At 35.3% G+C, this 16,108-nt stretch overlaps 1 protein-coding gene across 1 annotated transcript; it reads right to left on the bottom strand.

The window, feature by feature from the left end:
* Positions 1 to 4,578: 4,578 nt before the first annotated feature.
* On the bottom strand, positions 4,579 to 5,016 carry LOC149201468 (abscisic stress-ripening protein 1-like). Its single transcript, XM_089401282.1, has 2 exons — positions 4,858 to 5,016; positions 4,579 to 4,740 (listed from the first exon to the last, which is right to left on the bottom strand). The coding sequence occupies exons 1-2, from the start codon at positions 5,014 to 5,016 to the stop codon at positions 4,579 to 4,581; spliced, it is 321 nt and encodes a 106-aa protein (XP_089257408.1).
* Between the last annotated feature and the right edge of the window lie 11,092 nt (positions 5,017 to 16,108).

Here is a 16,108-nt window from a genome sequence, read left to right on the forward strand (position 1 = left end):
GGAGAAAATATTGAGGGTCTTACCCTCAAGGTTCGATGCCATGGTCACCACCATTGAAGAGACAAAGGATCTCTCAAACTATTCGGTTGATGAGCTACATGCATCACTGATAACACATGAGCAAAGGTTGAGTAGGAATGAAAACTCATCTCTTGAGCAAGCCTTCAAGACCCAGATGTCCTTTGGAAGAGGAAGGGGTAAAGGAAGAGGAAACCGAAGAGGAAGAGGCAGAAGCCAGAACAGAGGTGGAAGGAACAGCCCATCAAATGCAGAAGGAAGAGGCAGCAATCCAAATCAGAACCAAAGTCAAGGCAGTAGCCAACAAAGAGATCAGTATCAGGCTCAAGGACAAAGGTATGATAAATCTAATGTTCAATGCTATTATTGCAAAAAGTATGGACATTATGCTAGTGATTGTAGAAAGAAACAGCATCATATGAACAGTAGACAAAATGCAAATGTTACAAGAGAAAACAGCAGTCAAGAAAATGTCCTGTTAGCTTGTAACATGGCTGAAACACATAGTGAGGACATATGGTTTTTAGACTCAGGTTGCAGCAACCATATGACAGGGAATATGGCCCTCTTTTCAGCCTTAAATCAGAATTTGAAATCAGAGGTCACACTAGGAACTGATAGTAAAGTGTCTGTTATTGGAAAAGGGGAGGTAAAAATATTTACAAAGCAAGGAGAAAGGAAAACCATAGCAGATGTCTACTATGTCCCCGGAATGAGATGTAACCTATTGAGTGTTGGACAGCTTATCCAAAAGGGTTACAATGTTTACTTTGTAAATGATGTGTGCACCATCATGGACATACCACCCAGCAAAAGATGCATTGCTGAAGTGAAGATGACAAGGAACAGGATGTTCCCTCTCCGGATCAGGGCAGACATGAAGAACAAAAGGGAAATGGCAGCAGTCACCCAAGAGGCCTTCCAAAGCGTGCCAAAGGATGAGAACTGGTTATGGCACTTGAGATTCGGGCATCTAAATTTTGGAGGCCTAAACTTATTGAGCAGAAAAGGAATGGTAAAGGGATTACCATTGATAGAGAAGCCGGACAGCCTTTGTGAAGGTTGTATATTGGGCAAACAACATAGAGAGAGTTTTCCATCAGGGAAAAGTATAAGGGCAAAGGCACCCTTAGAGATTATCCACTCAGATTTGTGTGGACCAATGCAAGCTCCATCATTAGCAGGCAGCCTATATTTCTTAACATTCATTGATGACTTTACAAGAAAAACTTGGGCATATTTCCTTAAAAACAAAAGTGAAGTGTTTGAGAAATTCCAAAATTTCAAAGCACTTGTGGAGAACCAAAGCGGGCTGCATATAAAAGTTTTGAGAACTGATAGAGGAGGTGAGTATATCTCCAATGAATTCCTAAAGTTTTGTAGAGAAAATGGAATTCATAAACAGTTTACAACTCGGTACACCCCACACCAAAATGGAGTTGCTGAAAGGAAGAACAGAACCATCATGGAGATGGCAAGGAGCATGTTGAAGGCAAAGCATTTGCCAAATGAGTATTGGGCTGAAGCTGTACATTGTGTAGTTTATATTTTGAACAGGTGTCCTACAAAAGCAGTCATGAACAAAGTGCCAGAAGAGGCATGGAGTGGGAGAAAGCAAGGAGTCACCCACATGAGAGTTTTTGGATGTGTGGCCTATGCACACATTCCAGATCAGCTAAGGAGGAAGTTGGACAGCAAAGGGGAGAAGTGTATCCTTGTTGGATATAGTGATGAATCCAAAGCCTACAGGCTGTACATCCCATCTACCAAGAAGTTTTTTGTAAGAAGGGATGTTCAATTCATTGAAGAAGAAGCTTGGGATGGAAGAATAGAGAAAACAGTGAACATTAAAAACTGTTTGCCTCATGATGAAGATGAAGAGGAGGTGGCTGAAATGAATCCCCAAACAGCAGCACCAACACAAGAACAGAAAGGTACACCATTGAGGATCAATGAGAGTGCTTCTCCAAGCACACCACAAGGAGGAAATTCAAGTGCATCTTCAAGCACTTGCACACCAAGTGAACGAGGTAAGAAGTTTATAAATCTAAGTGACATTTATAATGAAGGAATGAATTCCTTAGTTGCCTTGTTTTGTAATGTTGATGATCCTATTCATTTCGAAGATGCTATTAAAGATAGGAAATGGATAGAAGCTATGGATGAGGAAATCAATGCCATAGAGAGAAACAAAACATGGGATTTGGTTGAGCTACCAAAAGGCAAAGAAGTCATTGGTGTGAAATGGGTCTACAAGACCAAGAGCAATGCTGAAGGCGAGATTGAAAGGCATAAAGCAAGGCTGGTTGTCAAAGGCTACAAGCAGCAGTATGGAAGAGATTATGAGGAGACTTTCGCCCCGGTTGCAAGAATGGAAAGAGTGAGAGCAGTGCTGTCCATAGCAGCTCAAAACAAATGGAAAGTCTACCAAATGGATGTGAAATCAGCATTCCTAAATGGAGTGTTAATGGAAGAGGTTTATGTGGAACAGCCTCTCGGATATGAGAAGAAAGGTGAAGAGCACAAAGTGTGCAGATTGAAGAAAGCTCTTTATGGGCTGAAGCAAGCGCCAAGAGCATGGTACAGCAGGATAGATTCATATATATTGGAGAATGAATTTGACAAATGTGAAGGAGAACCCACAGTCTACATCAAGGAAAAGGATGGTAAAATTTTAATTGTTGTCTTGTATGTAGATGATGTTATTTTCACTGGAAATGATATTTATCTTATTGAGAATTTTAAATCAGTCAGGAAGGATGAATTTGAAATGACTGACATGGGTTTGTTGATATACTTCTTAGGCATAGAAGTAGATCAAAATAAAAAAGGAATTTTTATATCTCAAGCAAGATATGTAAATCAAGTTTTGGGCAGATTTAACACGCAAGAGTGCAAGGAAGCAATCACTCCCACAGTGATGGGATTAAAGCTCAGCAGAGAGGACAGCAGCAAGGATTTTGATCCTAGCTTGTATAAAAGCATTGTGGGCAGCCTTATGTATTTAATAGCAAGTAGGCCTGATATTATGTATGTTGTTAGTTTGATTTCCATATTTATGGAGAGGCCAAAGGAGGCACATTGGCAGGCAGCAAAGAGAATTTTGAGGTATGTCAAAGGCACTAAAATGTTTGGAATTTTATATCATGCCTCAGAACATTCAGATTTGGTTGGGTACATAGATAGCGATTGGGCTGGAAGTGTAGATGATCGGAAGAGCACTTCCGGTTATGTTTTTAATATGGGTTCAAGAGCCATTTCATGGGCTTCTAAGAAGCAGTCCATAGTAGCATTGTCTACAGCAGAGGTAGAATATGTGGCAGCGACTGCAGCAGCATGTCAGGCAGTATGGATGAGAAGAATGTTGAGAAGCTTAGGCCAAGAGCAGGCAAAAGCAACAGTGGTTTTTTGTGACAATAGCTCTACTATTGCTTTGTCAAATAATTCATTGTTTCATAAGAGAACGAAACACATCGATACAAGGTTTCACTACATCAGAGAATTAGTGAACAATGGAGAAATTGTCCTCGAAGATTGCAGGACCCAGGAACAGGTTGCAGACATCTTGACAAAGCCACTGGTTCAGAAGAGTTTCGAATTTTTGAGAAAGTGTTTGGGAATGACCGAATGCGCGGCTGTTAAAATTAAAGGGGAGTGTTAAATTGTAATTTTAAACAGCGCGCGGCGGTTTTTGAAAACAACCCCGATCTCCCCGCACCGCCTTTGGCAAAAGGCTGTATCCACCGGAGGGGACTCGACACAATCACACTCCGCCACGCGTCCCCAGTACGAACGACGAAACCGCTTTCCCCGGACGTTAAAGTCCGTTTTGTTTTCCCGAGGTTGGTGTGCGAACCTCGTTGGATCAGCCAAGTGATCAGGGCGCCCGATCTTAGCCGTTGATTTCCGAAGTTGCCCTCCGCCCACGTCAAATCAAGTTTCTGCATGGAGTAAAAAAAACTTATACATTGACCGCCATAGGAGGAATTTAATGGAGTTTAATGTTTGTCGTAGTTTTTTGGTGGAGGACTTTTAATATGTTATGGGCATATGTTTTTTTTATGTTTTTCATATATTTTTTTATATACGTTGTTATGTGAGACAACGTGAATGAGTTTTGTGTGTGTATCGTGCTTGCGCGTCGAGCATTTTTTTTGTGGTATGTTTAGAACGCACAGCAGTGCGAGATGTCTTTTGAAAACAGGACTGTAATGGTTATGGGGTATTGTTAAAAACACATGAGCACCATTAAATTGGTTTTGTAATATCCACAGCAGTGGAAAATCTGTGAGAGCAACAGAGTTTTGTTTTGTGATTCCCTCTTTGCACAGAGGAATAAATTTGTAACAGAATGTTTGTTTTAATTAATATAAATGCTTTGTGACTGTGTTGTCTTCTGAGTCAATTTGTTTTAAAAGCTTCCCTGTCAAAAGATCTTGGACAGAAGAAACAGAGCATTGTCTCTGTGGTGAATATTTTGTTGGTTTTGGTATTTCTCCATTGAAAAATACCCAACAAGAATGAAAACTGTTTTAAAGCATAGGTACGGGGCACAGGTGGCTAGAAATGATGATCTTTCACTTCCTTTTTGGCTGCCTTCTTTTTGTGACGCTCGTGGAAGGCATAGCCCCCAGCTCCCGTTGCAGCTGTTGCTGCAATCTCCTCCTCAATCTTGTGCCTGTGCGCGTTCTCTGGATCCTTCTTTGCTTTATGTTTCTCGTACTGCATACCCAATGAGAGAATTAGTAATCCTATAATTGTATAGGTAAACTCTATAAACCTGATTTAGTTTATCAACTTACTAAAAATTACAGAATAAGAGAGATATATATATAGTACCAGTGCAAACGTTCCAGCAGCGACTGCTCCCAGTTCACCTAAACGCTCCATTCGCTTATGGTGCTTCTCCTCCTTCATCGCTTTCTCGTACGGCGTCGCCTCCGAGTTGGCGTTCTGGTTCTTGTGATGGTCGAAGTGATGGTGTTTATTCTCAGACATGCTTTCCGAAATTGATTTCAATTACAACGGTTTGAAAGGAAATTCGAAAACCACTTATATACCCTTACAATAATCCAATCTGTAGACCCCAATGCAATGTAAGGAAATGCAGACAATGACTTTTACCCGCTGACAATACTCAAATTCCTGAGCAGATTAGATTACATGAATGAATGGTAGGGAATTAGTCCGGTATATATATAGCCAGAGTTGAATATTAAACACGCTATACCGTGTGGAAACAGCGTTCACGCGTGCGCGGTTTCCAAATGGCCGGTGTGCCTGCATGGTCTCTCCTTATCCAATAGAGAAGACTGACGAGGAAGGTGTGTTTGATCGGAGGTGCGCTAATTTGACATCGTTAACCGAATGGACAACGCGTTCGTGCAGCTTCCAGAGTGGCTGCGACGACCACATAGCCTATGCTTATCGGAAAGTGAATGATGATGACGAGGAAGGTACGTTTAATTAGATGGAGTAATGTGACATTGTGAATAAACGAATATTAATAATTAATAAACTTAAATCACGCTTATAACAGGTCTACGCGGGGCCGTTGCATTGATTTTATTAACGTCATGCATAACCGCGAGTTAACTGAATCAGAATCAGACTAACTGGTCCATGGTACACAGAGTAAAGCTTTTTAGGTAAACATGGTTTAAGATAGATCGATAAAGTGCAACATAGTGATTAAACCCATGGGAAAGTAAACACATTTTATTTAGCAGCGTAATCATGCTTTAGAAATGCGCATGGACAAATAAAGTATGCACATTCCAATATACAAGTAGTTTATTACCTCCTTGAAAAGGTGTTTAGGAAATTTATGTTACACGTTTTAATTAAAAAAATTCGTTTATTTAGCTTTTAAGTTTATGTGGTAGTTTTTTGCAGTGGTATGATCCGGATTATCCACAGTTTCATGTTCATTCCGTCGACGTTTCAAACCCCAAAGGGGGTCCATCATCAGGACTAAATCAGAAAGAATATGAATGAAAACTTATTGAGAGAAGAGCTATAATGACCTAGGTATAAATAAACCTAGAACCCTAATTTTTAAGAAGCATAATTTTTTCCTCGTTTATTTTTATTTATTTATTTATATTATTATTATTTCCAAATTAATTATTCCTCTTAATTTACCTAGAACCTAAATTATTTTAATTGATATATCTGATTCATGAATAAGTTTAATTTTTCATTTCCTTCCAACTCTTTTTATTAATTTAACAAATTTTAATTTTATTTAATTTTATTTGATTAATTAATATAATTCTTACTTATTTTTATTTTTTTCATTTAATTAATTAATTTGAATTTAATTGATTAATTAATTTAATTTATTGTTATTTACCATTCTAATTAATTAGTTAATTAATTACTTTAATTTAATTAGATTAATTTATAATCTTAATTATTTATTAATCCAATGTTAATCCTTGGTTATTATTAATTCTTTTAACTAATTGGCTAATTTTATTTAATTCTCATTTTAATTAGAATAGAATAACTAAATTAATTAATTTTGATTTAATTGATCTATTTAGATTAATTAAATAATTGATTTATAATTCTTCCTATTATTTTTATTCGATTAGTTAATTAAATTAAATTTATTGATTAATTAATCTTATTGATTAATTAATTTTTATTTAGTTAATTAATTAAATTAAATTTATTGATTAATTAAATTTATTTAATTTAATTATAACCATTATTCTTTTTAATTAATTTTTGATATTTACCATTTTAACCTATTAAGCCTTCATTGCCTAATTAATTAATTAATTAATTAATTAATTAATTGATTAATTAATTAATTAATTAAGTGATTGATTAATTAATTAATTAATTAATTTATTTTATTTTATTTTATTTTTCTTTTATTTTATTATTATTAATTATTTGAGAAATTTTATTTAACTCTTATTTAGAATTAATTACAATTTTTATTAAATTAATATAATTAATTAAATAATAAAATTTTAATTTAATTAATTAGTTTTGATTTAATTAATCTAATTAAATTCTAATTAAATTTATCTAATTAAATTTTATTTTTATCAAGAGACCCTGATACTATGCTTCCAAAGCCCTGGAGGGGTTTATTTGTTTGATCAGGGGAAGCCAGTTTCCACTAATTTCACTCCCATTGTCCCTGTTGAGGTTTTGAGGAAATTTCACAATTTCGATGGCCTCTCTGATTTTTCTTTTCTGATAATTATCCTCTCTTGCAATCACTTTAGCGTCCTCCACACACACATGATGTTTGGTTTTGGACGAGTGTTCCACAAGCGCCGATGTACAGGATCTCTCATTCTTTATATCAGCCACGTGCTCCTTTAGTCTTATTTTCAGAGATCGACCTGTTTCCCCAATATAACTCTTACCACAAGAGCAGTCAATCTTATACACACCCTTGAGTTGTTGAGGATCGATGTTATCCTTTACTGACCTCATCATCTGCCTTATAGTTCCACATGTTGTAAATTGAGTGTTTATGTTCTTCTTCCTTAAAATTTTTGCAATCTTATCTGTAATCCCCTGGATGAATGGAAGGTAGACCTTCCCAGAATCTTCTTTCTTGTCTTCAGGAGGATGCTTGGAGAGGGCCTTATCCTGAGCTCTTCTTATAGCCTTCTTGATACTCCATTCTTTGTATCCAAGGTTTTTGAAGACAGAGGTTAAGTGCTCAATCTCTTCTTTTAGGTGATCCGGGTCAGAAATCCTGAAAGCCCTAACAGCTAGAGTGTTTAAGACGCCAGATTTTTGGGAAGGATGATGGTAAGAGTCAACGTGAAGATAGCTATCAGTATGAGTTTTCTTTCTGTAGACCTGGTGTCCCAAAGTACCATCCTCTTTTCTACTAATCTGTAATCCCCTGGTTTCCACTTTGTTGCAATGTGGGAAATGTCACATCTCCAATTTTTCCAAGTATACTTACCCTTTTTGAAAACCATTGAGAAGCTCCAACTCACTGATTATATCTTCCATTCTTTCACAGTGAGGATCCCTTACAATGCTTCCACCATGTTTTTCTAAGAAAGATACAAGAGAGGCTAAATCAAAGCAAACGATCAAACTTGGAAACCAACCTCAGATCACAAAATTTCTTCGGAACATGAGCAACAAAGAAAATGCGAGTTGTAACACTGGAGGAGGTAAGTATGCTCTCTCAATGTCTAAATGAAAATTACATCGTTGAATATTAGGGGACTTGGAGACCTCATCAAACCAAAGGTAGTAAAAGAAGTAAAATAATTAGTGAATTTGAGGAAACCGCATGTCTTATTTCTCCAAGAAATAAAACTAGTTGAAGTAGAGACCATGGCCTTGTCACAAGCTATGACTCAGAGTGCAAGTTGTCTACAGTTAGCCGAGCTATTTTAAAAAGTAGTTGATTTTCTGAAAAATGGTATTCCAGCGCGGGTTCCTGCCAATTTACACCAAAAAGAATTTCTTGATTTCATGGAGAAAGAGGATAAATGAACATATGAATCAAAACATGTACAAGCATTATAGACTATTTGTATAAGCTCATTCACAGAGGAAGTTGTTTGGAAGGAATATGACAATATTTTGGAGGTGAAGGGATTTGAAATCTACCTCAGTGAAGCTCTAGTGCACAAAAAATTGTATGGATGTAAGTTGGCAGCATTGATCGATTATTATGGGTTGCGGAGATTATCAATGGAAACATCATAACTTTGTCAATATTCCATGGTAATAGGAAGCATAGAGATCTAAAGGAAACAATCATGTATGCAGTAAGGTCTCTCAGAACACTGCAGGGGGTGGTTTGAAAATGGCTATCATGATTACGAGAACACTGCAACTAGCTTTGCTGACAAGCAAAGTGCCAGGGCATCAACTAGGTATCATGTAACATGTCACCCAGATTATTGGGGCCGTACAAATTTGAAAGGATCTGGTACTACCGATCCCCATTTTATAAGTTTTCCATTGGTGATATATGACAAACTACTTAGCATCAAACTCAAGAGGATTACTCTTGTTATTAACATGGAATAAGAGGTTACAGTTAATAAATTGTCATTTAATCATGTGGGCAAGTTGATTATATTGTTTCAAGAAACCTCAAAGGGATGGAGCCCTTGGAAGTCATCTCTCTTCATCTCGAGAATCATAAAACCGTGCCTGTAAAATGCATTGTTTCACCGTCAGATGTGAAGTGGGTGGTCTCCAGGACAACTAATACAGTTACTTGTGTTTATGTTTCAGGGTTTAAATTATGTTTCACTATATTACTGACAGAGATGGTGAATTATTTTTATTTTTCTAGGTGACGAGCAAACTATAGATGGTTGGTTACATTGGCAAAAGGGGCCATGCTCTGCCACGATTCCTCTACCTAGAGTATACATTTAATTAATCTTTGAATATAATCAACAGTGATTTGTATATTTCCAAGCATAGTTTGATAGGATATGAGCGTAAATGGTAAATCCATTTTTTTCAAATAGCTTAAGGTGAAAAGAGGCATATTTGCAAACGTGTAAGGTGAAAAGAGGACAATGACCATTCAATTGGATGCTTATATCCGAGTGCAATGATACAAAATCCAAATATATTCTCCAACTGTATGCCTCTTAATTAGGTTTAATGCTCAAGGCAGTATGGCCTAGAAAACCGAGAGTGATTTTGATGCTTTGAATATCATACCCAAGGCTAGTATAGGGTATTCTCAAACCTACTAAACACCTCCACTATTCAAAACAATTCGGCTTACATAACTTACTGCAACACTATAGTTATTCATGCATTGATGTTGAATTGAAGCTGAATTGGTCCTTCTATTCCTGACTTAGCAGTACACTACTTGGAGCGTTCAAAAGTGATTTTTTGAAGTATGACTATTAGAAGTTTAACCATATTACTGAACTTACACAAAGAAACCTTACTGCTTAGCCTTAATATTTTCCAACTGCATAAAAAATAAAATCCTAAATTTCCATACTTTGATAATAATAATTTACATATCTTTGTCAAACTGTATGTAGCTTTTACACTAATGATCAAAAGACCTTTTGTTCCAACCCACACACTGGGTAGTGATAGCTGGGGATGAAATATGATCCCAGTGGGAGCCTAAGAGAGCCTGTAAAGAGCAAGGAAAATCATAAATTTGTGTTCCTAGAATACCTTACTTGATACAATATCGAAACATGATTGCAGGATTTCTGCATAGTGAGAATTATCAGCATGCTACACTGTCTTTTGGTACAAATTTGGTAAAATTTCATCAAGTATATGTAAGCATGATGTCATTAGGAATATTACAAACTGCAATTTCGGTATTGATGCATGATATGTAGAGGTAAGACTACTCTAAAACTGAAAACCCACTTCCCTGACAAATAAGTAGCTCAACCGAGACACAACCCATGGACCAGATATCAATAGCAAAAGTATGCTCAGTGGCTCCAAATATAAGCTCAGGAGCTCTATAATAACTGAAGAAAATGTATGATATATTTGGTTCACCTTTTACCTTATAAGAAGAGCATCAGCATATACATATATACATACATACAGAGAAATGAAGTTCTACATTAAATAGACTCATGAATCAAACCTTAAATCCCAAGTCCATTGAACAAAATCTAGTATTCTAAACATTACACATTTCATAAAACATTAAATGCTGCCATCAAATCATTTAAGCCAATTCAGGAATCTACTAGTTACACTTCACCAACAACTCACCAGAGCATTCGGCACTTCCAAAATCACATAACTTTGGTTGATGATTGTGAGGATTGACCTGTTCAAAATATCATTTCAGAAATATTTGACAAGCTCATTGGGGTACAAAAACCATGCTACTCATGAACAATAGAGTACGTTAATTGTATAGCAAACAGACCCTCTTTCCAACCACAAATTTGACAAGAATCCAGCAAGAATTTCACGCACAGTGAAGCTTCTCTGTGTTGGAATGATTCCATTGGTTTGTTTTGCCCAATTTTAAATTAAACCAGATCATCCAAAACAGTCAGAGTTCCAGATCAATCAACACTCTGACTGAATTTTACATAAGACTTTGGCAAGGGAGGGAAGTTTGCTACACGTTTAGGCAGCTCCTATAAACAACCATTTATCACTAAAGTCTAATTAACCCAAACCAGCTTTAAATGAATCACCAGCTCTAGGTTGATCCAACCCTTCCATACCCCTTTGGTATCCCATTTTTATATGTCCTTTAATTTGAGAAAAACCATTTTTTTCATCCACTGAGCAAGGATTTTGAATTCTTCACTTGCACTCAATAGGATATTTGGAAATATTTGTTATCTCAAAATATATAAGCAAGACCTATTTCCCCGTTTCCAACTAAGGTGATCAATAATAAGAGGGGTTGCTTCCTTTCACAGATTTCAAATAGTAAAACCTGGACCTGCCCAATAAGTTGATTCTACCCTGATGAGAGAATTCTTATTGAATATTCCGGCAGAAAGCCAAATTTCCACCACACACTGAAATCTGAAATAAGTATCCAAATGATTGTAGCTCTATGAGAAATATTCATAAATATAGGGTCTTAGACTGCCAATACCCCATTAACCGTTGGGAGACAAATTACATTCCAGTTTACTAAATGGAATTTTCTTTCACTATTCCTCCCTCCATGCCATAGAAACTTGTGAATTAACAAGCTCAACTGATTGAGCACAACTTTTGGGTCAAGAAGGTCAGATTATAGGTAGATAGGAAGTGACGATAGAACATATTTAACTATGACAACACATTCTAATGAAGAGAGCCATTGAGCACCCCAGGCTTGAAATTTCTTCGAAAATTTATTTAAGCTATCGATTCAACTCTCCATATAAGAGGCACCGATCAAAAGGGGAATTCCTAAATATCTAAATAATTTCCATTCCATTCTAAAGGGAATCCAAGAACCATCAAAATTTCATTAATATTTTGAAGTGGACAGTTCCATCCTATCATTAGGCTCTTTGTTTTATCCATGAAGCCCCCCAATAGGTCTAGATATTGATCCAACACTGGTTTGAATCGCTGAGAAATAATTTTTGGAGGCTACCCCTAACAACAATGTATCATCAGCAAACTGGGAATGATACACATATTTATTGCTATTTTCTATACTTAGTCCTCATATTCTCCCTTCCCTTCCCTTCTTCCCATCTCTGGGTTCCTTATTAAGTTTTCTGCCACTAATATATTAAGGTTTCTAAAGGAGCTATCCACGGGCTTCCAATACAATCTCTAGTCCAATTTATGAACTCATTACAGAAACCCAACTTTTCCATCACCGAGGAGTGATGGGTTCTATTGAAGGTGTTTTCCATGTCAAGTTTGATAATCATACCCAGCTAACCCCGTTTCTTTCTTGAATGAATTACCTCCTGAACAAGAATGATGTTGTCTATGATTTATCAATGCTTCATGAAACCAACTTGGTTTTTTGATATGATTGTAGGGAAAATCTTTTTGAGCATAATAGCTAATTTTTTTGTTAGAAACTTCTAGGCCAAATTACACATTGAGATTGTCCAGAATCGAGAGAATGAGGACAACTATGTCTCCTTCTGAATTAGAGCTAAAAAGGATGAGTTGGTATTTCCCCCAAACCTTCATTTAAATATGGAGGAGTTAAGAATTCACATTAAAAATTATAAAGAAGTCATCGAGTCGCAGATCTTTAACCATGTTTAGGGACTATATGGTTTCAATTGCGTCATCTTCCTTAATTGGCTTAACAAGATGAGAATTTTCCTGATACAAAACAATGGAGGTGAGACATGAGATGAAGTATTTCTACATTTCCGAGCCATTTACTTTGTCCCTAGAATGTGGATTCTTGAAGAAGAAAAAGTCCTCTCTTAATTTCCTAGAAAAAACATATTTTAAGGTGACCTCGAGAAGAAATTTTCTTTACTCGATTCCTAGTTTCTCTTTATTTAGTATGCTTGTGAAAAAAGGATGTATTTATATCACATGAGGCTTCGAGACATGAGATGCCAGTATTCTTCCTCCTTTCCTGTTGATTTTAAATATTTGGTTACTAGGTTTTTTTCTTCTTCTAACTTCTTGTGAGTGATGGTCTGGACTCCATCAAGCCTTGATGATCTTCAATCTTTTGAATTAGTTCTTTTATCTCTTGCTGCAGGGGCATATAATTGATTTTGTCCCAGGTTCTAAGAGCATAATTCACCTCCTTCATATTTTATTCCCAAACATAGCTAAGAGACCTGCGAACTGGCATAGCCCAAGCATGAGTTATCAGGCCAGCCTCTCTTTCCTTTTGGAGCCCCCCTGGATTAAACCAGAAAGGAATCAGATCTAAATCTTATGGAGAGTCTAAATCCAACCCGATGGGTTTGTGATCAGAATCCCCTTGATCCAGAATACTAGAAATACATTATATGCCATTTACCAACCAATTACTACGGATGAGAAAGCGGTCTAGCTTTTTTGCAAGTGGGAAATGTCACATCTCCAATTTTTCCAAGTATACTTACCCTTTTTTGAAAAGCATTGAGAAGCTCAAACTCACTGACGATATCTTCCATTCTTTCACAGTGAGGATCCCTTACAATGCTTCCACCATTTTTTTCTAAGAAAGATACAAGAGAGGCTAAATCAAAGCAAACTATCAAACTTGGAAACCAACCTCAGATCACAAAATTTCTTCGAAACGTGAGAAACAAAGAAAATGCGAGATGTAAGGCTGGAGGAGGTAAGTATGCTCTCTGAAAGTCTAAATGAAAATTACATCATTGAATATTAGGAGACTTGGAGACCTCATCAAACCAAAGGTAGTAAAGGAAGTAAAATAACTAGTGAATTTGAGGAAACTGCAGGTCTTATTTCTCCAAGAAATAAAACTAACTGAAGAAGAGACCATGGCCTTGTCACAAACAATTCGGAAAAATTGTTTGGGACCTTGGGTGTAGCGCAAAGATCTCAACGAGATTTTGGTGACATTTGCAGCCTTTGGTAAAAATACCGATTAATGCTAATATATAATGTCAAATTATGTTTCTGGGTGGCTTTCAAAGTAGAAGATAAGTAGTCAAAAGAATCATTGTCCCTTATAAATGTCTCTATGTTCCAGTATTGTAGAGTGAAAAATAAGATTTTTGGTACTCTTTAACACTTATAAAGGAGGGTCACTAGCACATAGATAATGTGATAGGAAGTGATTTTAACACAATGATTTTCAATTTTGAAAAACATGGTGGAAGCATTGTAAGGGATCTTCACTGTGAAAGAATGGAAGATGTGATCAGTGATTGGGAGATTCTTAATGGTTTTCAAAAAATGGTAAGTATACTTGGAAAAATTGGAGAAGTGACATTTCCCACATTGCAGAAAAGTTAGACCGCTTTCTCATCCATAGTAATTGGTTGGTAAAGCAGTAGATTAGTATGTTAGACATATTTTCATTTAGTATCATTATGATTATGTTTCATGATGACTCAAGATGGAAAATTAGTTTTGTTTCTATGAATTATCGTTTTCCATTATCTAATAGATACAGAGCATTGCAGTGTGCATTTAATATTACGATCCTAGTGAATCATGTCACCAATTTGTAGTGTGCGTTTAATATTTTGGATGTTATTCCAAAAAAGAAATGAACATTGCCTAGTTGTTTAAATGACTAATCACAATTCTTCAATTCCATTTTTTTTACTAGTTTTTATCTTCAATGATTGTTTATATATCATGATGCTTCTCGAATTTATGCCTTACGACATTTCCTTTGCAACATTTGGTGCAATTTCTAGTAATAATTCTAATGTTACTCTTAACATTAATAAAACTTTATTATAATAAAACCAACGTAGATCCATCTTAAGTAGGGATCTGACAAGAGCTTCGAGGGATCAAATTTGTTCAGGTGCAAACTCAGTTTAGAGTGCAAAAAATAATGTGTAATTTTTCAATGTTTAAATTTTATTTTTGAATGCTATAGAGATTACACCACTTAAACTTGTGATTCCAAAAAATCTTTGTTAGATTTTGACAAACAAACATATACCCAAAAAAGTGTTAAACTTTAAAACGCATAGACCAATTCAAATGTTTTAACCAAAAAAAACTTATCTTTTTCAATAAGTTTATGTGATATTTGATTATTTTTTAAAACAATATATAAAATATTTTAAACATAAAATGTGAATTGAGTGATTTTATTAGGGCACATTAAAATGCTTTTTTTGGTTATTAATATATTTTTAATTCATATTAAAATGTTTTATTCGTAAAGCACATTGGATATTTTGTTATATACAACATTCAAATAATTTCTTTTAACACCTTTCTCTATATATAGAGATATATAAAATTGATGTCAATAAAATATAGTTAATGTAGATCTTCAAATAGTATTTTTTAAATCACATGTTAAAATATTTTAAAAAGTGTAAGGTTTAAGCATCTTACTCACACATTTTTTTTAATTCTAATTAGTTCACATGAAATTATATTCGTTGATATGGACAACTAATTAAACAAGCATAACATATAATTTTTTCCCTTTTATTATAGATAACATCAATTTTCTATTTAGAGAATATTTTATTTTCATTTTAAAAGGAACACACGTCGACATAGTTAAACATCGCCTTCACACTCGTTGTAGAATGAGCCTCTCGGCTCAACAAGTGAGTTATTAAGTTTACTAATATTTGTATATAATATTATTAATGTTGTTAATATTGTTAAATTTTTTAATAATATATTTGATTTATTAATGTAACATGATAAATTTATTAATATTATTAATGGTATTATTAAAAGTGTTTTTATTAATATTATATTTTTAACAATACTGTTATTTTTTTTCTAGGCAAATAAAAAACATTATATTACCAAAAATATTTTACATAGAGTACATTGTGAGAAGAACTATAAAGGTATAGTTGAGATGAGGAGAAGTATGCAAAGTGCTAATTCTGGATTGAAAAGAGATAGGGATGGATCATCTCCTGTGAGAGGGAAACCAGTTGGTCCTTTAGTATGAGCAAATATATGATTGGAAATCATGGACCATACAAAAATGTAGATAGGAGATATAAAACTGAACGAAGAC

Source organism: Pinus tabuliformis, chromosome 2_1 (genome assembly GCF_031772625.1).
Source record: "Pinus tabuliformis cultivar Carrire ecotype Pingquan chromosome 2_1, CPIR1, whole genome shotgun sequence".
In the NCBI taxonomy this organism is placed as follows: Eukaryota; Viridiplantae; Streptophyta; class Pinopsida; order Pinales; family Pinaceae; genus Pinus; species Pinus tabuliformis.

What these genes read in the sequence shown, in the direction of transcription:
- LOC149201468 (XM_089401282.1), bottom strand. Translation starts at nt 5,016, where the DNA reads ATGTCTGAGAATAAACACCATCACTTCGACCATCACAAGAACCAGAAC. An exon ending in CTGCTGGAACGTTTGCACTG is followed by an intron (nt 4,741 to 4,857) that starts GTACTATATATA and finishes TTGGGTATGCAG; the next exon opens with TACGAGAAACATAAAGCAAA.